At 44.4% G+C, this 26,732-nt stretch overlaps 1 protein-coding gene across 1 annotated transcript in view; it reads right to left on the bottom strand.

The window, feature by feature from the left end:
• The window catches only part of LOC309554492 (scavenger receptor cysteine-rich type 1 protein M130-like), a 65,480-nt gene that overhangs the window by 21,107 nt on the left and 17,641 nt on the right, over positions 1-26,732 (bottom strand). The window contains exon 3 of the mRNA XM_082256241.1: positions 7,272-7,416. Coding sequence (XP_082112367.1) covers positions 7,272-7,416 — 145 coding nt within the window. The remainder of the gene's footprint in view (positions 1-7,271; positions 7,417-26,732) is intronic.

The following is a 26,732-nucleotide window of genomic DNA, read 5'->3' as shown; positions in this document are numbered from 1 at the left end:
AAAGGGTTAAGTTCTGCTTTCGCCTTCTGTGTGTCTAGGACAGGAAATGAAGCGAAATGGAATGGAATGCAGACAGAAAAAAAAAAAATTATAGCATCTTAACCACTTGGTCAGCCCCTCACAGGCAAAGTGACGTACCGGTACATCACCAACCTGTGAGACTCTGGGGAGCGAGCGAGCGCGCGCCGCCGGAGGCGCGCTCCCGCTCCCGCGCGCCGCCAGAGGCGCGCTACCGCACCCGCGCGGTCATGGACCCCCCCGCGCGTGTGAGCGGCGGACCCGATGTCCGCCGCTCACTCACGATCGTCCGTGACAGCGGGAGAAAGGCAGGCGGCTGATGTAAACAAGCCGCCTGTCATTCTCCCCTGTGTAGGAACAGTGATCATGCGGTTCTACTATGTAGGACCTTTGATCACTGTTCCTACACTTTCAAGCCACAGCCAATCACAGTAAGAATCACGCCCCTAGTGACACACACAGCCCCTCCCTCTCAAAAAAAGTTAACCCCTTCACTACCAGTGTCCTTTTACAGTAACAGTGCATATGTATAGCACTGATTACTGTAGTAATGTCACTGGTAACCCCAAAAGTGTCAAAAATGTCAGTCAAGGGTCCGATCTGTCCGCCCCAATGTCGCAGTACCGCAAAAAAAAATCGCAGATCGCCGCCATTACGCGTTAAAAAAAAAAAACAACAAAAATGACAAAAATATTTGATTTCCAATCAAAATACGCTTTTTGCGATTTTTTTTACCAAACATATGTAGCATAAAACAAATTGGCTGAAAATTTTAAAAAATTTTGATTTTTACATTTTTTTGGGGGAATTTCATATAAAAAAATGTGAAAAAAATTGACGCTCTTTTTTTGTTTATAGCACATGATCAAAAAATCTCACAGGTGATCAAATACCACCAAAAGAAAGCTCTGTTTGTGGGGAAAAAAGGACACCAAATTCGTTTAGATACAGCGTCGCACGACCGCGCAATTGCCTGTTAAAGTCACGCAGTGCCTAATCGCAAAATACCCCCTGGTCAGGAAGGGGGTAAAATCTTCCGGGGCTTAAGTGGTTAAATCAAAAGGGTTAACTTCTGCTTTCACCTTCTGTGTGTCTAGGACAGGAAAAGAAGCGAAATGGAATGGAATGCAGACAGAAAAAAAAAAAAAAGAAAGAAAAAACAAAACAAAAAAATTATAGCATCTTAAGTGCCAGTTCACATTAATGCGATCACAGAGTTTGCATGTAATTCGGAGCGCACTGCTCCTAAAATTACATGCGATCTCTGTGCGGTAAAAATTCAGCCACACACGCACAGGACCCTTTTTTTGGTCCGCAGCAGAGGCGGATCGCATGGTGGTTCACACTAGTGAGATCCGATTCTTTCAGATCACACTGCGATATGCGATCTGATCTCGGAGTGTGGTTAACCTTTAATTGACACCCCCAGCGTATCACATATGGCAGTGTGAACTGCCAGGGGTGCGGATGCGATGCAGGAACACGCTGTATATTCACAGCGTTCCCGCATCGCAGAAATGTGAACCGGGACTAAAGCTGAACTCCAAAGGGGAAAAAGAAAAAGGTTTATCCTAGCAGTAATGCATTTTGCCTCGGGGATTATTAGTACTTTATTCCTTGCTCCTGCAGGCTTCCTCCTCTTTGTGTGACCAGTCCCCTAAAGTCACTTCCCATTACTGCCCAGCTGGTGGCAGCTCTTTAATGTCATTCTGTACAATACAGGACCAGCAGTCCTACATTGTGAGAGGATGTCAAAGACCTGACCACATTCCAGAGTGTTGGACAGCAGAGGAATTCACCAGCTGCCAAGGGAGCACAGAATAAGGTAAGTATATCACCTTACTCATCAACACCCAGGCAAATGAGCAGTTAACTCTTGCTGTGTGTCCCCTTCCTTACTGTTCATTTTTTCCCCAGAGTTCAGCATTAACCATTCCCTACTCTATCCAAAACTAAAAAGTTTAGTCTTTACATATACATTAAAGTCAAACCCAGCACGCCATCTAGTGGTTCATTTACATATCTATCTACTGTATAAATTACAATACTACTTATAAGGAAAAGCTAGAATTTAAATCAATTAAAGCTGCAATTATTACTCATGTACGGCAAGGTAACATGCTCGCTTTACCAGGAGCCCCTCCAGCAGATTATACCTCTCCTGTCACTCTGTTCAGCCCCCAGGTGCAGAGGAAAACACCCAGAATTCTGTGTATGGGGGAGTTTGTGGCTCACTTTCTTGAAATACTTTCTTTAATGACAGCGGCTGTGATTAGCGGCTCCCAGAGCTGTCACATGTGGGCGGGAAAGAGTTACAACTTTAAACTTAAGTGTTATCTGCTTGCTGTCATTAGTGAAGTGAACCTGTGTGGGCAAAGCACAGATTCATATGAAAATTGACAGTAAATGTAAGGAGGTAAGACCAAAAGAGTTCATCGACTGATGTGCCATGTTTTCAGAGCAGAAAGTCTAGTAAAAGTTGACTAAGAAAAAAGTGTACATTAAGTCCCGGTTCACACTATAGTGATGTCAGACATCGCATGTGATTTGGAGCGCACTGCTCTGCAAATCACATGCGATGTCTGCGCAATGGGAATTCAGCCATACAGATTGTATGGCTGAATTTGCATTGGATTTGGACAGAACACGCACAGGACCCTTTTTTTTTATGCGATCCGATTCATGTCTGAACTGACAGTTTGCACTGCGATATAAGAACTGATCTGTGGGTGTCGTTAACTTTGTATTGACACCCAAAGCGATTCGCATTTGGCAGTGTGAAATGCCTGCGATTTGAATGCGATGCGGGAACACGCAGTGGATTTGCAGGGTTCCCACATCGCATATATGTGAACCGGCACTAAAGCATACAACTTATATAAGACCCCGATCACTCAGCTCTGTGAATAATTCAGTACTTCAGTACTAATACCCTGGCAGGTAAAATACAGCCTTGAAGAGCTGAACCGTATGTATGTACAAACAGTTGCCGATAGACAAACTGCGTCACAGACTGTGTGATCCCTTGTGAATGGCAGTGCTGGTCTCCAGAACGGCCCCATGTTCCAAAGACAGATTCAAAAGAGGCAAATAAAAGTTTAAAAAGTCTAATGTGACCTCTTTAACCACTTAAGGACCCCCCCCCCCAAGTACATTTACTGTGGCAGGTAGACCCTTAAGCGCAAAATCACGTACCTGTACGTGATTCTCATTGTCGGCTCTGGGGCTCGCGCTCGTGCCTCCTGAGCCATTTTCCCACTGAGATTGGACACAGCAGGAGCCAATCGGCGAGTTCAGCAGCCGCGATGGCCACTGGGACCCGCTGATCATTCGTAATAGAGACAGATTGGTGGTCTTCCTATGTAAACAAGGCAGACCGCCGTTCTGTCCCACAGAGAGAGATCTTGTGTTCCTACTTATCAGGACCACAGATGTTTCTCTTTCTCCAGTCAGTCCATCCCCCACACAGTAAGAAAGCACTCTCAGGGAACCCAGTTAACCCTGTGATAGCCCCTGATGTTAACCCCTTACCTGCCAGTGTCATTTATACAGTGACAGTGCATTTTTTTAGCACTGATCACTGTATTGGTGTCACTGGTCCCCAAAAATGTCACATAGTGTATGATTTGTCCGCTGCAATGTCACAGTCCAGCTAAAAGTCGGTAATCCCCGCAATTAGTAGTGACAACAATAAAAAAAATAAAAAGTCCATAAACCTATCCCATAGTTTGTAGACGCTAAAAGTTTTGCGCAAACCAATCAAAATAAGCTTTTTGGGATTTTTGTTACCAAAAATATGTAGCGGAATACAAATTGGCCAAAATTAATAAAGAAATTCGATTTTTTACATTTTTTTTTATTGAATAAGTTTTATAGCAGAAAGTAAAAAAATAATGTTTTTTTCTTTTTCAAAATTGTCGCTTTTTTTTTTGTTTATAGCGCAAAAATAAAAACGCAGAGGTGATCAAATACCACCAAAAGAAAACTCTAATTGTGGGGAAAAAAGGACATCAATATTATTTGGGCACAGTGATGCACAACCACGCAATTGCCAGTTATTGTCTCTCTTCCTACAGTCAGTCCACCACCCCCCCCCCCCCCCACCGCTTGAGAAAGCATTCCCTAGGTCTAGGAGCACGCTTAACCATTTGATTGCCCCTGATGTTATCCTCTTCCCTGCCAGTGTCATTTATATAGTGACAGTGCATTTTTTTAGCACTGATCACTGTATTAGTGTCACTGGTTCCGAAAAAGTGTCACTCAATATCAGATTTGTCTGCTGCAATGTCGCAGTTCCGTTAAAAATCGCTGATCATTGCCATTACTAATAAAAACATTAAAAAAGTTAAAAAGTCCACAAATCTATCCCATAGTTTGTAGACGCTATAACTTTGCGCAAACCAATCAATATATGCTTTATAGGATTTTTTTTACCAAAAATATGTAACAGAATACATATTGGCCAAAACTGGTAAAGAAATTTTATTTTTTATATTTTTTTTTCTTGGGAATGTTTTATAGCAGAAAGTAAAAAAAAAAAATGTTTTCTTTTTTCAAAATTTTCACTTTTTTTGTTTATAGTGCAAGAAATAAAAACCGCAGAGATGATCAAATACCACCAAAAGAAAACTCTAATTGTGGGAAAAAAAGGACATCAATATTATTTGGGTACAGCATCACACGACCACGCAATTGTCAGTTAAAGCAACACAGTGCTGTATCGCAAAAAAATGGCCCGGTCAGGAAGGGGGTAAAACCTTCTGGAGCTGAAGTGGTTAAAGAATCCCCTGCGTTCTGCTCAATACCAAACTTTTGGACTGCAGGCTTCAAAATGACCACCAGAGGGCAAAGCAGCAGCAAGCACATCCAGGTCCTGGTTTAATTCTAGCTACTCCCTCTGGTGGTCAGTAACTGTAATTCACCAGACTCCTTCCAGTCTAGTGTTCAGTAACTGTAAATCACCCGACTCCCTCTAGTGGTCAGTAACTGTAATTCACCAGACTCCCTCTAGTGGTCAGTAGCTGTAATAAAATGAGCATACACTGTATTCACAATGACAGCTGTCAAACATTATAAAACAAAAGCATTTCAACTGTTGACAAAAAGTGTCTCACTGTAGAAGCTTCAACCAGCACAGCAAAAGCATGAAAATATAAATACCGCCAGAACACTTATGTTTGAAACCACAGAGCTAAGGTGTATGTTCTTGGTCTAAGGTATGCACATTTATTTGTTTTTTTTTTTGGCCTTAGTTACATACATTTAGCTTAGGCCATTTTCAGGATGGAAGCAAAAGGTAAAGGGACTTAACAGACTAGTCAGAGGTTATCTTTCATTTTCTACCTATGGCTAATTTTGCTTACTCCAGTTTTCCTTTGATTGAACCTGTGGCCAAACATTGAACCACAAAGTAAAATGAATGTGCTTGTACAATAGAAAGGTTATTACGTTTTATTATTGTAAAGCTGCTCATACACAGATCAAATTTCATCTGATTCCTGCTGAATTGGCTGAAACTCATTCCTGTGTGCCATGGGCTTTACAGCTGAATTCCAGGTATGGAAATTGTTACATAGTTAAACTGGTCTGGCTCAAACCTGGAATTCATCTTTAATGTTGTATCCAACTTTTACTATGGTAGTAAAAACCTAAATCACCCACCCAACAACTAAAGGCATCATATCATTTTAAAGTAACTATATATATATACTGCTTTTTTCTTTATTGGACAGGATTGGACTGGATTAAAAGAAAAATAAGTCAAACAATCTCCCCCTCTAACAGGCTTATCCACTCTATTAGCTGCACCCAGTGGGATTCCACCATTGAATTACGCTTGGCAACATTATTAATCTTTAAACTTTTTCTGTTACAGACAAAGGCATAACTAGAACCTTTGAAGCCCCATTGCAAGAAACCATAAAGGGCCCCCCTGACCCCCACCCTTACATCACGGTCCGCAGTGTCTCCCTTTACATTGTGGTCCACAGCATTCCCCCTTTACATCAGAGTTCTCCCTTACATTAGGGTCTGCAGAGTTCCCCTTTTCATCAGAGTTCCCCTTTACATCACAGTCCACAGAGTTCTTCCTTAAATCAAAGTCCACAGAGTTCCCCTTTACATCAGAGTCCACAGGGTTCTCTTTTATATCTGAGTTCCCCTTAACATCAGGGTCCGCAGAGTTCTCCCTTGCACTGGAGGAATCCTGCAGACTTTGATGTATTATGATATGGAGGGGAGACTCTGGTGGCCACAGTGACCCCCTTAGACTCTGTGTGGCCTGTCTGGAGCTGACCTCACCTCCTCCATTGCTCAGCTGCAAGGGAGGCTCAGTCAGACCTTGGCTTTGATCCATTCTCCTCTTTTCTTCTCCTCCCAGCACTCCCACTCCCCCTCTTCATATCACCCTCCCATTCAGTGTAGTTTGTTGTCTCTAGCACAAGTAACATTTGTCCCATAGATGTGGTTTTGGGCACCATATTGTTGAAGACAAACTTCACTCTGTGTATATGTGCAGACTTCAACAAAATGGCACTGCAATGGAGACATCGGCTTGGCTGGGGCCGGGCTCCTTGTGATGGAGAGCTGAGGGAGAGATGTCTCATCCAGGCCAGTCGGAGTGTGGCTCCGCAGGCATTCTGCAGGATTCTCATCTCATGTGGGGGCTGTGTGCTGAGCTATCCTCCTCCTTTCTATAAATGTCACTCCGCGCCTGTCCCTGCCTCCGAGCCCACCTGAACCCGAGCACCATTTTGCTGTCCTTGGGCCCCCCACAGCGGCGGAACGCCAAGTCCCAGTCTCTAGTGTGACCTTTGCAAACCTAGTAGTTCCGTCACTGGTTATAGAGATAATTTCTCATTTTCCACATCTGGATATGGCAGGATTGTTGACATCAGCAAACGTTCTCCTCCCCACACTTCTCATTGCTCAGTCTATTCTTGTATTGTCACTAGGAGAGGAGAGGTCCAATATCACCATTAGTGGAATCAGTTAATGGGGGCACTATCGAGAGCACTGTGACCACATGAGAAGTACAATTCAGCTGCAGCATGGTAGAATGAGGGCAAATTAAAATGGATTGTGTTATAATCATGGAAATTCAAAACACATATCTATTAACTCTCTCTTTTTACTTTAAACACAAATAACTATACTTTGTGGTTCATGGTTTGGACAAAGGTGTGCTTTAAAAACAAATTATTTTATTTTATTTTTTTAGTGATGCAAATTGAAAATGTCAATTTTTAGCATACCTGTGCACTGTAATCCTTGAAGAGCTTCTAAGGAGCCCTGCGGAGCAGACTTCAGTGTCCACGTTATGTTTGGTGTCCCACAGCCAGATTCTCTGCACACCACATGAGCGAGCGGAGACTCCACACTCCATTTATCATCACACACCTGAGTATAAATTTACAGAATCATTAAACTTCAATGAACAGTCTTTCAGTTCACATGTTATACATAATTTACATCCATAACTAAAAACCTGAGTAAAAACGAGGCTAATTTCAATTCTAGAACAGCAAAAGGAAGTGTAGATCAGTCCCTGCCCTCAAGGAGCTTACAATCTAAGGTCATTATCTCACAGAGCCAGTTTAAACAAGAGACATTTAACCTTCCAGAATGTCTTTCCAGTGTTGTCGAAAAACAAGTTCGGAGAGAACATGCAAACTCCATGCAGCTAGTGTCCAGGTTGCAATTTTAACCAATGACTCTAGTAAAGCAAGGCTAACTGCGAAACCACTGTGCTGCCCATTTCTTGTAACTGAGCTCTAACATGGTATCACTGTAAGCAGAGCACCCCAGCATTGGGTGTAAAAAATGATTCTGGATGGATTGGATGGTTCTCTAGGTGTTTACTGTATTGCGCTCTGTGTCCCCGTTGAAGAGATCCACCCTGATAACCATTGCCACAGGACAGAAAATTATGGGAAATCTTACATTTTACAGTTACTGGAATCTTTAAATGGGACATCTATTAAAAAAAAGGAATTGTTCTCTTTTTGGATAGATAACCTTTTACTGCCTGTGCTGTTTATAAGACAGGAAGTAAAGGGAAATCTTCCCAATGGCAGAAAAATGGCAAAACACCCTGAAATACCTATCCTGTACTAAATATAAAAAAGAAAAAAAAAACTTTGCCTATAAATGCATTATAATTCAACAGACTATAAAAAATGCCAACTTCCCACTGGCAAAGGCAAAGGACATACTTTGACAGTTGAATCAGTACATAGCAGTGCTCAGTAATGCGTTTATTTCCCTTCACTTCAGATGCTGCAGATTCAATGACTTTCACTGCAAAGCATTTAAAACTAAAGCAGAATTGTGCCCCAAGTCATGCAGTCATGTAAATTTCTGCATCTAAGCCTTTGGGCACTCTTGCTGGAAAAGCATGAGTAACCTTACTGATGTATGCAGTATATGTATGCAGAACCTGCCCCTTAATGAAGAATCCACATACATACAATCCAATGAGAGAGCCCCGTCCAAGAGTCCAATGTTTTTAATGATAAAATTCTAGCAGAAAAATCCAACGCATTTCAAAAGGCAAACACATGCCTTCCTTAATCAGGGCTTAAGAATTTCAACGGTGCTTGAAAAGGCTTTGCTGCATTAACTTATACTGGCTTAACCTGTCCTTCACAGTGCAGATTTATATGGTATTTGCTTACCTGAGTCCACAAATGCAAATTCAAAATTCATATCCCTGATGACGAGGGAGAAGGTTTGGCCCCTGAAAAAAAGTGTTAGATTTGTTCTGCTATAAATAATTTTTTCATTAAAACATTGAACTCTTGGACATTTGCTTGGCGCTCTCATAGGATTGTATCTGTGTGGATTCTCTGGGTCCTTTCCCTGTTCCTGATCGGAGTTGCTGTGTTGTAGGGTATTGCCGAAATGGAGCCAGTGTGTCCAGTAATAATTACAGTGACCCTCAGAAAACCTGAATCCAGCACCTCTTTAGTTCCTGTGTTTGCCTTAAAGCCTGAATGATAATAGAGAATTATCCCTGGCAGTGGGGCTGCACCCCACCACATAGTTTTGTCTAGGGGAGAGGAGAAACAGTTTTACTTACCTGAACTATTGTTCTCCCAGCAGGCAGCGATCCCCCAAGATCCACCGGTGAACTCTCCCTGGGAGTCCTTAAGTCCAGTGCAGGGCTATGGAGCCTTCTCTGGTCTTTGTGACATCAGGAACCCGTCTAGCTGCTGGGTAGGTAAGGTTTTATTGTTCACCTAGTCATAAAAAGCAACTAACCCTTGCAGTGTGGGCATAGCCCCACTGCAAGGAATATTTTTTTTATTTTCCCTGAGTTTTTGAAGAAAGAAGCCACATGCTACAAAGAAGCAATATCTGTAAAAAAGAACAGATAAAAAAAAGAGTGCATGGGCTCCTGGTGCAAAATCCTTTTTACCTTCAAAAGGTTTTTATTTTTAGGTTAAAGCAAGGTAGAAACAACAGCAAGTTGGCATTGCAGTGCCATCCAGTGTAGTACAAGGTATAGGTATTCAAAGCAAAAGAACAAGCATCCAGTACATAGTATCAACCTAATAATCCTAATATGGGTAACTTACTACCAAAATGAAACGTGGATACATATAATATGGCAGAACCATAGCTTGTATTAGCAAGAAGTATATGTCAGAAATGGCACCATCTTGCAGATATTATTGTGCATAGGCAAACTCAATAGGCACCAGGATTTACAAAAACAAACAAACAAAATCACAGGTAACTATCACAGAGAAGGAAAGAGAAGAAAAGAGAAAGAAGGAAAAAAAAAGAGGGAGTCAGAGGGAGTATCCCGAAAAAGAAGGGGGACCAGGTTAAAGGGTGGGACAAAGCAAAGGGGGAGGAGCCCGGAAACCTTACAGTGTCGACAGTCAGAGCGAGAGGTACATGGAGATACGTCATCCAAGGTTCCCAGGTTCTTTCAAAGAGATTCTGCTGGTCATTAACAATACTAGCAACCTTTTCTTGAATCATAATCCACAAAATGTTGTCTCAACCATCTAAAGGACACTGAGCGAGTCTTCCATGCTCCTGCTATAGTGATCTTAGCCGCTAACAGAACAAAGTAAACCAAACTTTTCAGTGGGTGGACCCACTGGGCAGTAACTTATTAAGTAGCACTGGCCTGGGCTGTTGGTCAATGGACAGCCCCGTCAGCTTCCGGAGCATTGAAAACACCCTATTCCAGAAATCCCTCCGTTGGGGACATTCCCACCATATATGTGGCATACAGCCTCTCAGTTTTCAATTTCAGAAACATTTTGCGGGAGCCATATTATACATCCTGGCCAGGCATGTGGGGACCAAATACCATCTGGTCAGAACTTTAAGACTGGCCTCTATCAATGAAACATTCAGAATACCCTTATAAGAGATCTGAAGTCTAGAACACCAAGAATCCAAGTCTGCAGTATCCTTTTAATATGGAAATAAAACCAGGGACTTGAAAAAGGAGGCCCTGCCCCTCCGAAACGCATTTGTCAAAGCAACCATACTAACATCCAATTGGCTGCCTATCTTCTTTAATGCTGTGCCGTGTGTGGAGCAGGCCTGTTGGATGACTGGGATTGTGCACCATCCTCGCTGTAAGTTTAGCGGCTTGTCAGCTGAGCGAACTAGTGTGACACTGCAGCCAAAGCTGTCGGCAAATACTGTCCATGCAGCGGGTCAGCATAAGAAAACTTTACCATCAGCAGGACTGTGACTGAATATGTACAATGTATTACACAAGCCTGATCTTGTAAATTACTTTGGTTTAACTTCTATATTAAAAAGAAACTGCATCAGGAGCCCCTGTGCTCTCTCTTTCTTTTTTTTTTCTCTCTTTCTTTTATCTGTTTTCAGCTTCCGGTGTCCCGCTGGTGTTGAGATCAGCAAGGCATGTCCAGGATTTTGTTTTCCTTTCTCTATCACTACTATGAATAGACTACGAACTATGGACTCGTTTTGCAGGTTATTCCTAGCACTAATGCAACACTAGTCGATTGTATTTGTTGATCTGTGAAAGAGGAGCCAATCACAGGGCAAGTAGATGTGCTTACGAGCAAAGGCTGAGCTATGTTTTAAAACCCCTGGAGTTTGAACAATTTCTCCTTCTAAAAAGGCTTATTAGCTCTCTGGGGTTCTAGAGATAGATCTTGAGCTGGGCTCCTTGAATGGTAAAAAAAAATCTAGCCAAAAAAAATCTAGCCAAAATGCAATTAATAATATGAAGTGGGCCCACACTTTAATTTCCTCAAGGATGTAAAACTACTATTATGAACAAACAATAGGTGTACATGGCGTAAATGCATAAATTACATTTCAGGATTTGCAGCAATTGATTCCTTTTCTTTCCACACCTTCCTTTCTATCATTATTTAATATCCTGTCCGTGTTCTCCGGCAATACCTTGGCAATTAGTTCCTGTATCTTAATGGCAGCCCAATATATAAATGTAATCAGCCGGACACGATTATCTCACAGGCGGTAATTCTGCACATGGTTAGAAATTATTTCTCTTATCTACAATTCCTGTGCCAAACACAGCAGATGGCTGGGCGATCAATAGCACTGTATGTGTGAGACCAACCGCCCCCTGGGTTCATACATAACAGTTCCTAGCTGTCTGGATAATGTCCACCTCCAGCTATAGCAACAGTGTTTAACATTAGGCACCAGTTATGTGTTCTGCTGTGTCCAGTGGCATACCCAGGGCTGCTGTTAGAAATCAAGGGGCCCTGTCAGGTAGGCTTAAAAATAATAAAAAAAATATATATATATATATATATATATATATATATCAAAACAATATTTTCACTAAAAATACTTGAAAATCATTATTAGGGGACACAAACACAAAAAAACTTACAAAATGACTGGGGGGAACAGGAGGGTAGAGTACATGGGCGAGAGGGGGTGCCGTGCACAGGAGGGCACAATACAGCGATTAGGGGGTACAGTACAGGGGGGAACAGTACGGGGGTAGGAGGGCACAGTACAGGGGGGGGGGGCAGGAAGGCATAGTACAGTGGTTAGGAAGGTACAGTACAGGGGGCAGCAGGAGGGCACAGTACCGAGGGGGGCAGGAAGGTACAGTATGGGGGGGGCAGGAGGGCACTGTACAGTGGTTAGGAGGTTACAGTACAGGGGGGTGCAGGAGTGCACAGTATGGGGGGGAGGGGCTGTAAGGTACAGTATGGGAGGACAGGAGGGCACAGAACAGTGATTAGGAGAGTACAGTACAGAGGGGAGCAGGAGGGCACAGCACAGGGTGAGGGTAAGCAGACACAGTACAGGGGGCAGGAAGGTACAGTATAGGGGGCAGGAGGGTACAGTTCAGGGTGCAGGAGGGTACAGTATAGGGGCGGTAATGTATAATACAGAGGTCTCCTCAAGCAGAGCTGCGCAGGGAAGCTGCTGTCACAGATCCTAACTATTCTAGCAGCCTGTCACTGGGCTAAATCTACAACTGGAATGACAACTCCCCCTCTACCTCCCACTCCAGAGTTTCTGGCTCTCTTTCAGCACTTTGCAGGGTTTAGGGAGGAACCCTGAGGTGGAGCATCTTATTACTGCTGCTGCTTGTGTGGGTGGGATGTGTACTGTGCCACTCACATTGGATGAATAGGAGAGGGGGTCAGCAGGGATTGGCACAGTACACATCCCGCCCACACAAACAGCAGCAGTAATAAGATGTTCCACCTCAGGGTTTTTTCTTAACCCCTGAAAAAATGGGGAAGGGGCTGGGAACCATGGGGTAGGGGAAAACTGCTGTGGGAAGTAACAGCCAAGTCTGGGGGCTAAACCAAACAAAATTTCATAAGGAGACAGGGGGGGGGGTCTGACACTGAACAGGGCAACGGGCAAACTGTCTGGCCAACTCATGTTAGTCTATTGGGCCATCTTTACCATCCTGTTCTTTAGAGTCCCATTCATCCTTTCTTCCTTCCCACTACTTTGAGGGTGGTATGGGGTCTGTAGAGCCAACTGAACTCCCAGTGCTGCCTAAATCTCTTTTGTAAGGGTTGCTGTGAAAGCTGGGCCCTGATCGCTCTCTATTACCTCTGGGACCCCAAATCTACATAATATCTCACTGAGTAGTTTCTTGGCCGTGGTCTTGGTGGTCATATTTGTAACTGCGTAGGCTTTTGGCCAACCAGAGAACATATCCACCACCACTAGGGCGTATTCATTTTGGCCGCTTTTTGGCATCTGTATATGATCAATTTGTGTCCTCTGGAACGGATATAGGGGTTTCCCCAAATGTTTCTGCGGTGCCTCTTCTGTCCTCGCCGGGTTGCATTTTGCACATACTGCACATGAGGCGCAGTAATTTCTGGTTAAGGTGGTTATTCCTGGGGCCCAGTAATATTTGCTGATCAGTGAATTCATTAAGTTCTTAGAGAGAGAGGTCCAGGTCCATGCGCCCATTGGACGACTGCTGGATACATATATTTTTTGTAAACGGGTGTTCCCTTTCATCTGATGCAGATCTCCAACTCCTTCTATCGATAATTCCAGCCTTTCATCTGTGTGAGCTGCCCCTTGCATAGAGGCTAGGTATAGCCTGTCAGATGGCACATACACTGCCAAAGACATCTGCACTGGGGATTCACTCTCCTCTTCGGCATTTTTCGCTGGTTTGTTGCTGCTTGCTTAGCCGCTATATCCGCCAAGTGGTTCCCTCTGGCTTCTTGAGAATTCAGTCTGCCATGTGCTTTAACCTTCAAGACAGAACTTGTTCAGGCAGGAATAGTGCATCCATTAAATCCTTGATGGCTGGGCCAGGTTTCACCAGTGTTCCAGCTGCTGTCAGGAACCCTCTAGCCCTCCAGATGATACCGAAGTCATGAGCTACTCCAAGGGCGTACCTTGAGTCTGTGTAAATGTTGACTCTTTTTCCTTCTGCAATCTTGCATGCTGCAGTGAGGGTTTGAAGCTCTGCTTCCTGAGCAGATACAGTTGGTTGTAATGCTCCTGCTTGTAGGATTTCAAATTCAGAGGTCACATCATAACCTGTGTGGTACTTGCCTCCTTCATCTGCATATCTGGAGTATTATAGGGGTCTTCTTCACCTTCTCCTTCTTGTCCCCCCCCCCCTCAAAAAACGGCAGAAGTGTGGCCAGGTTGAGAGTGAGACACCTTTGGACGGTCACATTGTCCGGGATGAGTAGAGCACATTGAAGTCTGAGATGTCTTGCTTGTGACAGGTGTTTGGGTTGCACCTGATTCAGAATGGCAACAATGTCATGCGGTGCCAGAAGAAGCAGGGAGTGTGTTAAAAGAGGTCTGAAGCTTTGTCCAGCAGTGTATGGACAGCAAAGACAGCTTAAACAGGAAGGGCCACCCCTAGCCACGGGGTCCAAGCGGCAAGAATAGTACCCAATGGGTCTGAGCCTGTTGCCATGGGCCCGAGCCAGTACTCCTGTGGCATGTCCCTCTCTCTTCGAGACAAGCTTGAAAGGCTTCTCATAGTTCGGGAGGCCGAGGGCGGGGACCATGGACAGAATTTCTTTCAAAAGTTCAAAGTTGGTGAGGGCTTCTGGGAATAGTAGGAAAGGATTGGTCTTCAGGGCATCATACAGGGGTCACATCAGTAGGGATGCATTGGGAATCCAGGAACGGTAGTAGGAGATCAGTCCCAGGAAGGCATGGAGGGATCTCTGACCCATCGGCACTGGAATGGCCTTGATTGTGGTGACTCGTTCTTGGGTAAGATGTCGTGTGCCTTCCGAGATGCAGTGACCAAGAAAGAAAACTGTGCCTTTGCACCACTGGATCTTGTGTTTTGAGGCTTTGCAGCCTTGTTCGGCCAAGTAGCAAAGGAGGCTCTCAGAGCGAGTTGACGCCTCTTCTTGGGTGTCTGCACAAAGCAAGAGATTGTCTACATATTGGAGGAGCAGAACCTCTGGGTGGAGTTGGATCCATGTGTCTAAAATGGATGTCATTGCCTTGACAAATTGAGATGGGGAATTTTGGGCTCCTTGAGGCACAACAGTCCAGGTGTAGGGTGAAGGCAAAAAGGGATTGACAACAAGGGTCAAGGGGGACACTGGAAAAGGCGTTTGCCAGATCCACCACTGTGAAGTACTCAGCCGTTGGAAGTATACCTCATAATAAGGTATGCGGATCTGGCACAATAGGGGTTTCCAATACTGTGGCTTCATTAACTGCTCGGAGGTCTTGGACCATTCTGTATTTCTCTGGTTCTCCTCTTAGTAAACCCATGTCTCCACTTCCTGCCCAACCCAGTACACTTTCTGTTGACGGCCATCTTGGTACACCAGGAAGGCCTAACAAAGGCCTATACCCTCCTCTGCCTATATCCAGTTCTCCCTGTTCTAAACCAGGATGGTTCCTACACTCCCATCCTCCTCGGATTACAGGTCCAATATACTAGTGATGGAGAAACATTAGACTGGGACGACCAACTGCAGGCGACAAGGGCACCTGCTGATCTAACCCCCCAATCCGGCCCGGCAGAACGAAGAGGGGGTAAAAAGGGGAATGGGTAGGAGTTGAGGGATAGGTAGAGAAGAACTGGAGTGAAGTGGGGGATCCTGGACTGTATAGGGATACAAAAGGAGGAGGATTTGTGCTGGCATGAGGGAAGGGGGAGGAGAGGTAAATATATGAAGATCAAGTGGCTGGAGAGGGATGGACATGGGGAATACTGTGGCTGGTGAGGAATAGTCACAGTATAATAAAAGCAAATGGGCTGGCAGGGAAGGGGAGAGTGATCCCCATTGACTAGTAAACATTCAGTACTGGGGGTGTGCAGGGTGGGGGGATTCTGGCCTTTTGCAATGTTTGTGTATAGGGGGGGGCACACATCTATGTGAAGGTGAAGTGCCTCCAGAGAAGAAGAGTGTGTGGGGGGGGGGTGAACTGGAGGGACTATTGTTGGGAAAGTTTCAGGAAGAAAGTGCTAAAGTTACACTCAGTGAGAGGAGCTGAGAGCTGATTGGAGGGAAGGGACACCCCCCCCCCTTCACACAACACACAGGAAGGGAGCTGAGGCTATCAATCACAGGCTGTGTAAACCTCTTGGTGTCAGAAAAATCGGAATTGACTCATGCAGATACTAGAGAAATGAAGCAGCAGACAGAAATGACACCTAGTGCCTTGGATTGGAACAAGTACACACTATAGAGGGATTTTCTTTGTTCATATTTTATGTCAGAGGTTTACAACCACTTTAACAGTCCCAAGGCAATATGGCATCAGACTCTTGATAACATGGCGACTCGGGTGCAACAGTTCTCAGCAATGTTAGCGGTACTTTACCACAGTCCCAGCACTTGAGGTGTCACTTTTGTTATACCTGAAGGGTTTCACATGTACTGTCACTTTAAGGCTGGCTCCACCCAGGAGTGATGACAAGGGTCAAGGGGCAGAGTGGCCATCTTTAGACACATGTAGAGATGTATTGATATGCAGAGCTGTCCTGTAATGCTGTACAGTGAGTCCTGAATAAACAACCGTTGTTCCAGACCAGAGTCCTGTGTCTCTCACAACACGGAGAATATAACAGTGGCGACGAGGATGGGATTTACAAGGTTACTATCCGTGTGAGAAAGGAAAGGAAGAAAAAAAAACTCTGGATTGTCAGGAATACAAACACCCACAGAGCCCAGCAGGAAAATGTCATTGATCGGGACATTAAGTGAATTTGATGGCGAACAGACAACGTGGATTTCTTGGATTGAAAGATTAGAACAATATTTCTGTGCAAATGCCATCCCAGGCGACAGGCAAGTAGCAGTGTTTCTGACAGTGGTTGGTGCTAGGACATATGACACTCTTAGGGATCTCCTTTTCCCTGAAAAACCAGCAACTAAGACTTTGGCAGAGCTCCTGACACTGTTAGGAAATCACTTCCAGCCTAAACCACTAGAGATTGCAGAAAGATTCAGGTTCTATCAGCGGCAGCAGCAGCCAGGTGAAGATATTAAGGCTTATGTGCTCGCCCTTCGCAGACTAGCATCAACCTGTTCTTTTGGGGAGTATTTACCAACTGCACTGAGGGATAAGTTTGTCATGGGACTGAATAGTGAGTCTAGCCAAAAGAGACTGTTAACAGAGAAAGACCTTACCCTTACAAAGGCAATTGAGATAGCTTCAGTGATGGAAATGGCTGTGAAAGATACAGAAGCTTTGAACCCCCAGAGCAGAAGGGAAGAGGTTAAAGAGGAAGTTTTCAGAACAGCAGTCAAGCAAACTGCAGCTAACTGTAAATATAGAACCTCACCAACCAGGACGTCAGCTTGCTACCGTTGTGGGAATACAGACCATGATCACAAAGTCTGCCGGTTTAAGGATCAGCTCTGTCATAATTGTGGAAAGGCAGGCCATCTGAAACGAGTCTGCCGTAGTAAGAAGGTGCGAAATAAACAACCTCTGAACCCCAGGACAAAGGCATATATGGTGGGAAGATATACATCGTCATCTGAATCAGAGGATGAGGAAGTGCTCCACAGATTGGACATACATCATATGCATTCAGCACCCTCAGCAATGACTGTAGAGGTAACCGTGGAAGGAAAGAAACTCAAGATGGATGTAGACACAGGAGCAGCAGTTTCAGTTATCACCCAGAAACAATGGAGAAAACTTCTGATCCGAACAACTGTCCGTCCAACACCAATCAAACTGCAGACATATTCAAAGCAGATACTCCACCCACTGGGGTACGTGAAAGTACAGGTATCCTACAAGGGTCAGACAAAGAGAATGCCATTATATATCCTAGAACATGGGGGACCCCCTCTTTTTGGGAGAGACTGGATTGCTCACTTTGGCATGCCAGACATCGCCATTAACCCCTGCAACACCGTGACCATCCCATCAGGGGATGAAGAGGGATGGGTGAAGTCCCTGAAACAGCGATTCCCGCAAGTCTTTGATAACCATTTGGGAAAAATAAAGCATGACTGTGTGAGACTCAGGCTGAAACCCAATGCCCAGCCTAGGTTCTTCAAAGCTCGGACGGTACCTTTCGCACTCCGAGCAGGTGTGGAAGCTGAACTAAGCCGGCTGGAGGAACAAGGTGTCATCTCAAAGGTAGAGCACAGCGAGTGGGCATCACCAGTTGTACCAGTAAAGAAAGCGAATGGGGACTTACGCATTTGTGGCGATTTCCGCATGGCACTAAATTCTCAACTGGAGATAGACCAGTATCCCCTACCCAGAGTAGATGACATTTTTGCCTCTCTTGCAGGAGGTCAAAAGTTCACCAAGCTTGATCTCAGGCAAGCTTATTTACAGTTTGAGGTCCACCCTTCGTCCCGCAAGTTTCTAACAATCAACACTCACAAGGGACTGTATGAATACAATCGGATGGTGTTTGGGGTAGCCTCCGCCCCAGCCATTTGGCAACGCAAAATGGATGAGATTTTGGCGGACATTCCTTTCACACAGTGCCTGTTAGATGACATGCTCATCACGGGCCTGACGGACCAGGAACACAAGCGTAACGTGGAGCTTGTGTTGGCCAGACTCCAAGAGCAGGGTCTAAAAGTGAACTTAGCGAAATGCCAATTCATGGTACCTAAATTGGAGTTTTGTGGCCACCTTGTGGATGCAGAGGGTATACACACCACGGAAGCCAAAGTTGATGCTTTAGTAAAAGCTCCAGCCCCGACCAACGTCCAGCAGCTGCGATCATACCTGGGCTTGCTGAACTATTACCACAAATTCCTGCCGGATCTAGCACACACTTTGTTTCCATTAAACAAGCTTTTGGAGAAACACTCCAGATGGAACTGGTCGGCTGCATGCCAACGTGCTTTTGAAGTTTCTAAGCGAAAGCTGTTGGCGTCACGCATGCTCGTGCACTATGACCTCCAAAGGCCTCTCACCTTGGCTTGTGATGCCTCACCCTATGGTCTAGGGGCTGTACTATCTCACGTTTTACCAGATGGGTCAGAGAAACCTGTGGCATTCGCCTCCAGGTCCTTGACAAAAGCAGAAAGCAATTACTCTCACATTGACAAAGAGGCTCTGGCGCTCATATGGGCAATTAAGAAGTTTCATCTTTACCTGTATGGTAGGGAATTCACCATACTGACTGATCATAAACCACTCCTTCAGATCTTTAGCCCTGACAAAGGCATCTCCCAGACGACTGCAGCCCGTCTTCAACGCTATGCCCTATTCTTGGGAGCATATAGCTACAAAATCCAGTATCGCAGCCATGATGCCAACGCTAATGCAGACGCCATGTCCCGTCTGACAAGGACATTAACAGACTCTTCTCCACCTGTCAAGAGTTGTCGTTACACTAGCCTGTCCTTTCTGTCTTCCGGGGAAGTAGCAGCCCATACAGCCAAGGATACCTTCCTTAAGACAATACTCTCCTGGGTACGGTACGGTTGGCCTGCAACTGTCACACAGGATTATGAGCCTTACTTCCGTAGGCGTCTGGAATTAACTGTGTCTGGCAACTGTGTTTTATGGGGAGACCGAGTGATCGTTCCACAGACCCTCCGGAGACACATTCTGGAATTGCTACATACTGGTCATCCCGGGGGCACACGTATGAAACAAAAGGCCCGAGGCTATGTGTGGTGGCCAAACCTCGACTCCGATATCACAACATATGTGAATGCGTGTGCTGGATGTGCACAAACTGCGAGAGACCCTCCTCGAGGGTGCGTCCAGCCCTGGACTTGGCCCACGGTTCCCTGGTTTCGCCTACACTTGGACTTTGCAGGCCCGATCAGAGGACACACCTTTTTGATCATTATTGATGCCCATTCAAAGTGGCCTGAGGTCGTTCCTGTTACTCAGCCAACGACTAAGGCGACGATTTCCATACTGTTACATCTCGCTGCTACGTTTGGATACCCCAGAGAAATTGTCACAGACAACGGTGCACAATTCACAAGCCAGGAGTTTCAGGGTTTCCTGACTGCCCACAACATCAAACACAAGTTGACCGCACCTTACCACCCGGCTACAAATGGTCAAGCAGAAAGGTTTGTACAGACCTTCAAACGCTATTTCAAAGCTACTGTGGCTACAAGTAAACAACAGTCCCTGTCACCCCAGCAGCTGGACTCCTTCCTTTCTGCTTACAGAACCACACCACATGCAACCACTGGGAAAACTCCAGCTGAACTTCTTTTGGGTCGGCAGCCATGGACTGTTTTGGATATGCTCCGCCCTCAAACGGTCCAGGAACATGTACGGCAGTCCCAAGACAAGAGGGTTGAACACGACGAGATTCCCCGGTTTACAGCCCAGCAAAAGGTATGGGCCCGATCTTATGGCGCTTCCAACACTCGTTGGCTTCCTGCTATCGTCGCAGAGACTTTGGGACCCAAAATGTATAGGGTCTGCCTGGAAGATGGTTCCATTTGCAGAAGGCATGTGGACCAATTGCGTTCTCGTTCTCAGCTGCCCGAATCCCTGACATCGGCTGCACCTCCAGTGTCTCAAGGATCTGCTCCTACCGGATCAGGAGGCATTGAGACTGATGCTTGGGGAGACTCTGAACTTTTGAACTCAGCTCCAACAGAGCCCTCCAGCCCTGGTCCAGAGGTCTGCTCACCCTCTGAGCTAGGGAATCCCCTCTTGGCCCCGCCGGTGTCCATTCCGGCCAGCCCTGCTTCCTCCAGCCCCGAGTCGCTGGGTGCCCGTCCTCAACGACACTGTCGCCCTCCTGACCGGTTTCAAATGCAAGACCGGTTACGAGACTTTCGACGGGCCCGCCGAAAGTGATCCGCTGCCATTTTCCCCCCGGAGCTTCCCTGGAAGTTGTTCTCACATCCGGACGTGGAAGAAACCATGTAAATCTCCTGAGTTGGAGGACTGTATTGGACAATTATGAGTTACTGTTTTATGCCTGTTCTCGTTTTGTTGTTTTTTTTTTTTTGTTTTTTGTTTTTTTTTTTAGGTATGGATGGAAGGTGTTATACCTGAAGGGTTTCACATGTACTGTCACTTTAAGGCTGGCTCCACCCAGGAGTGATGACAAGGGTCAAGGGGCAGAGTGGCCATCTTTAGACACATGTAGAGATGTATTGATATGCAGAGCTGTCCTGTAATGCTGTACAGTGAGTCCTGAATAAACAACCGTTGTTCCAGACCAGAGTCCTGTGTCTCTCACAACACGGAGAATATAACAACTTTAACAATGCTTATGTTACCGGAGAAAGAGTGAAGTGGTGGCTAATAGGCAGAGCAGCCCTGCACTGCACTTAGGGGACCAATAGAAAGATCTTTGTCCCAGCTCTATAGAGTCCTCAGATAATGAAGCCAGTTGCAGTATCCCTGTTCTGTCTCTCCTCGACAGGAACCTCTCCCTAGCACTAAATACACTGTCCCTAACCAGCGGAGATCCTGTCCACTTCACAAATGCACACCAACTGCAGTGGGACAGTGCTATTTATTAGCATTGCCCTCACTAAAGATAGCTGTGGAGCTCATCCAGTGTTGCAGCTGAGTCCCTGATGACACCTACGAAGGCCTCAGTGGAACAAAAAGCTACACTTTTTGTAGCTGCTGACTTTTAATAAACACAAAAATGAGTGGAACTCCGCTTTAACTTATGTAATGGGGAGCCAGTTTTCTCTTCTGGGTTCTTGCAGTTGGCCCCTGATAATGTCTAGTGGTCTGTAACGTACCCTTTGTCCTCCTGGGATGCGTGAACTGATTATCTCAGGAGGCTGTGGGCAACTTTAACAACATTCTCACCTAAGGCCCCTTTCACACTGTGGAGTCCATCGGCGGACTCCGTTTTTCTCAGCAGGGGATCGATCCGCTGATGCCCCGCTGAGCAGGCGGATGGCAGCTCTGTGTCCACGCTGTGTGTTCTCTATGGGGGAATCTGATGTCCGTTCTCATCCGATCCGCTGGACGGACGGAAAATAGGGTTTCCATCTGTCCAGATTTGACGGATCGGATTTCAGCGGACATGTCTCCGCTGACATCCGATGCCCCATAGAGATACATGAGGCATCCGTTCAGATCCGCCAAAAAAATGGACAGGTGGATCTGAATGGTCCGCCTGTGTAAAAGGGGCCATATATTATACAATTTTCTTGTTCCGTTTCCTTTAGATTTACCTACAACTATGTAGTGCAAAGGCCTGCCTGATTGTATACAAATTGAAAGTGTTTAGGTTTGACCTCATATTATATGGTTTAGGTAAATCTAAAGGGAAACTGTACAAGAAAATTGTATAATATATGGCCATTCTAAGTGAGAATCCTGGAATGTCGGACTGTTTGAGAATAGGGGGGTTAGAAGTGAAATAATAAAGTTGATAGGGAGGACAAAGGTCCCCTTCAATATTATAGTCATTTATATCTGCCTCAAGGTACACAATAGGTTAAGAGATTCATATTAGTTGTTTTTAGTAACACATACTGTAATGATACAACGCCCTTCCTCTAAGTGTAATCATTACAAAGCCAAAAAGGATATTCCTGAAATACCAGGTGTCATGGGTAAAGAATAAGCCAACTAGATGTAGATCGGACTTTAATAAACATAAGAAGCAGTGCTTAATCCTAATACTGCAATCATGAATAATCATATGGTAAATAATGTTGCTTGAAAACCAACGAAACGTACAGTGAATAAATTATGAGCAAAATATATCTTTGAAAAAAATCAATCATATGAAAGTGATATAATGAAATAAGTGCAAAATCCAGTGTTAGGTGAACATAAAAAAGTCCTTTCAACAAAAAAAGTCCTTTCAATATTAAACAAGAGTGTCCATAAAGTGCAAAAAAGTGTATAAGTAACATTGATTGATGAAATCCACCACCAAGCATCAACCCAACGCTTAGCATATACTTCTTACCAGATAGCATAGACCATAAATTATAACGGTCATAAAAGCACAAAATAAAACAGCATCCGAGATAGGTGGTGGCTGCTCAGCAGTAGCTCCAAATGGATCGGGAATAAAAAAAATGAACAAGCATAGTGAAGTCTGCTAACATTTTAGTCCTTTTATTTAAAATACATAAAAAGTACCTTCGCTGAGTTGTAAACAGACACAAAAGAATAAAAAACCAGCAGACTGTCAGCTATTGAGAAATGAATGCCGTGAGTGATAGCTAAGCAAGCATGATGTCTTCAGTAACAGCCAATCCCGGCAGGGGCCAAACCTGGGAAGACATCACTGATGACGAAACGCGCCGGTATTGGCTGTTACTGAAGACATCACGCTTGCTTGGCCGTCACTCACTGCGTTCTTTTCTCAAGAGCTGACAGTCTGCTGTTTTTTTATTTGTTTGTGCTTGTTTACAACTCATCAAAGGTACTTTTTATATATTTTAAATGAAAGGACTTAAAGCGGAGTTCCGGGCACAGATGTCATTTTTCAATAAGCATACCCCCGGGACAGTCAGGGCTAGCACATTCCACAATGGCTAGCCTCTGATCTGTCCCGGTTCGCACTTACCTTTTAGAAGAAATACTTACTTATAAAATTTCTTCCACAGCGTTTCCATCTCTCTTGTGGGCAGCTGAAGCCGGCGCGGTCCTCTTCTGCGTCTTCTTCTGCGTCTTCTTCTCCCAGAATGCGCCGCACCGGCCCCTCTCGTCACTTCCGGTGCGGCGCCGCATTCCTAAACAGCTTCTGGGCATGCCCAGAAGCTGTTTAGCAGGGGAATGCGGCATCGCCCGGAAATGACGTGCGGGGCCGGTGCCGTCGCATTGATTCCTGGGAGCTATGACGTTCAGCTCCCAGGAATCATCGCGAGGCAGGAAGTGACGGGGTGAGCCGCGGCTCCGAGGGAGGAAGTACCCTGAGGTGAGTATTTACGATCTACAATTACAAGGTGAGTTTTAAAAAAAAAAAAACCTAACTATCCAATTCCTTTTCAGGTTATCCAGAACTAGCGGACGGGCACAAAAAAAAAACATCGATTTTGTGCCCGGAACTCCGCTTTAAATGTTAGCAGGCTTCACTATGCTTGTTCATTTTATTTATTCCCGATCCATTTGGAGCTGCTGCTGAGCAGCCACCACCTATCTCGGATGCTGTTTTATTTTGTGCTTTTATGACCATTATAATTTATGGTCTATGATTTCTGGTAAGAAGCGTATGCTAAGTGTTAGTGCTTGGTAGTGGATTTCATGCACTAACGTTACTTATACACTTTGTTGCACTTTATGGACACTCTTGTTTAATATTAAAAAATACTTTTTCATTAAAAGGACTTTTCTATGTTCACCTAACACTGGATTTTGCACTTATTTCATTATATCACTTTCATATGATTGATTTTTTTCAAACATATACTTTGCTCATAATTTAGTCACTGCATGCTTAGTTGTTTTCATGCCACATTATTTACCATATAATTATTCATGATTGCACAATTAGGATTTAGCGCCGGTTCTTATTTTTATTGATAATTTGCAGCTGGTATCATAGTTTGTTAAGTGGCTGCTTACCTTTTCCTTCTTTTTGCTTGACCTAGCGCAGATTTTTTTCCTGTTTTATGTGGATCAGACTTTGTTTGTATGTAAACTATCTTTAACAGGTTTGGTCAATACCTGCGCAGGAAACGCATTTTAAAAGTTCGCATGTCCCTATATTGAAGAACAAATTTTTTCCTGTGGCATACCACGCCACAAATCCCCACGCTAAGACTAAAGGGGTTACAACACTGTTCCATAAAAGCTGTAAATTTAGCTTGTCTGAGCAACTGGTAGACCCTGATGGAAGATATCTCTTTCTGAAGGGCACACTAAACGGAAATCCCATAACGTTAGCGAACGTTTACTTTCCTAACAAATCGCACATATCATTCTGTACTTTAATAACAGAGGAATTGAAGAAGTTTGCGCAGGGTTGTGTAATACTGGGAGGAGATTTCAATGTCCCCTTAGACCCACTACAAGACACTTCCTCTGGGACAACATGCATCCCATACAGGGTTCTAAAGAGAATCAAGGAGCAACTTAAATCCCTAACATTAGTTGACGCATGGAGATTGCTTAATCCCTCTATGAAGGACTACACCTTCTACTCGACACCGCACAAGCGTTACACACGCATAGATCATATCTTTATCTCCCAAAGAGATATACCAAAATTAAATAAAGCTGAAATAGGAATAATTTCTTTTTCTGATCATGCACCAGTGTCTATAGCTTTGCACATGGATTCATATCACAAGGGAGAGTTTACATGGAGACTAAACTCCTCCTTACTGGTCAAAAAGGACATTTCGACCAAAATTCAGGAATCTCTGAATAACTATTTTAAAGACAACTCCTCAGAGGACGTTTCTCCTTTGCTTCTATGGGAGGCACACAAAAGCGTCATTAGAGGTGAATTAATTAGACATGGTGCGTGTCAGAAGAGAGAAAGAGAAAAATTGATTACCGATCTGGTAAATAAAATTTCATCTCTGGAAACTAAACACAAATTTAGTATATCTAAAGAGGTTGAACAGGAACTCCTTCAACAGAGAAAATATCTCAATGACATACTGCAAGCCAAAATAAAGAGATCCTTATTTCTTAAGAGATCTATTTATTATGAACACGGGGACAAAGGAGGCAAATTACTAGCGAAAGCTTTAAATGAAGCACAATTTGACAACAACATACATTACATTAAAGGACAGCAGGGCGAACTATTACGGGATCCACACAAAATGGCCGACAGCTTTGGTCACTTCTACTCCAAGCTTTACCACATACCACCGCAAAATAAACCAGAGGGATTGGAAGATACCCGGGAACAATTAATAATAGATTACCTTGATAAAAGCGGCTTACCTTCATTGCCGGAATCTGCAATAACAGACTTCTCCCTAAATGAAACCCTAGCTGCCATCAAAGACTTAAAAACCGGTAAAAGTCCTGGTCCAGATGGGTTTAGTTCCCAATATTTCAAACTTTATGCCGACACACTTGCCCCGTACCTCACCAACGCATTAAATTCCATTCTCCGAAACCAGACACCATCTAATGACTTTCTCAGAGCCCATATATCAGTAATTCCAAAACCAGATAAGGACCCTGCACAATGTGCAAGCTATAGACCCATATCTTTGCTAAACATTGATTTAAAAATCCTAACTAAAATACAGGCAAAAAGATTGGGTCCACTTCTTCATCACATCATAGGCCCTGAGCAAGTGGGATTCATGCAAGGTAGGGAGGCAAAAGACAGTATAACCAAAGCACTAAATTTGATCCACAGCATTAAGGGCTCCCCGGTTGAAGGACTTTTGCTCTCAACAGATGCAGAAAAAGCATTTGATAGGGTGGCGTGGGACTTTTTATTGCATACCTGTAGACATATTGGATTGGGAACCAATATGCTGCAGTGGATCCAAATGCTATACTCCAAACCTACAGCCAGGGTAAAGGTTAATAATGTGCTATCTACCCCGTTTTCACTACAAAATGGCACTAGACAGGGCTGCCCACTTTCACCCCTTCTGTTTATAATTACATTAGAACCGCTTATTAGAACCATTAATATGACACCAGACATTCATGGTTTCCATAGGGGAACAAGAAAGTTTAAATTATCAGCCTATGCTGATGACCTCTTATTTTTCATCTCCCAACCACATATATCCATTCCTAACCTGAACAATCAATTCAAACTTTACAGATTTCTGTCCAATTTCAAAATCAATCATAGTAAATCCGAGGCACTAAACTTGACCCTTTCTCCTGATTCACTAAAACTCACAAGAGACAATTGCCCCTATAGATGGGAGTCGCAT

This window comes from Pelophylax lessonae (genome assembly GCF_965119305.1).
Source record: "Pelophylax lessonae genome assembly, chromosome: 4".
Classification (NCBI taxonomy): domain Eukaryota; kingdom Metazoa; phylum Chordata; class Amphibia; order Anura; family Ranidae; genus Pelophylax; species Pelophylax lessonae.
This window is presented reverse-complemented; position numbering and strand designations above follow the sequence as displayed.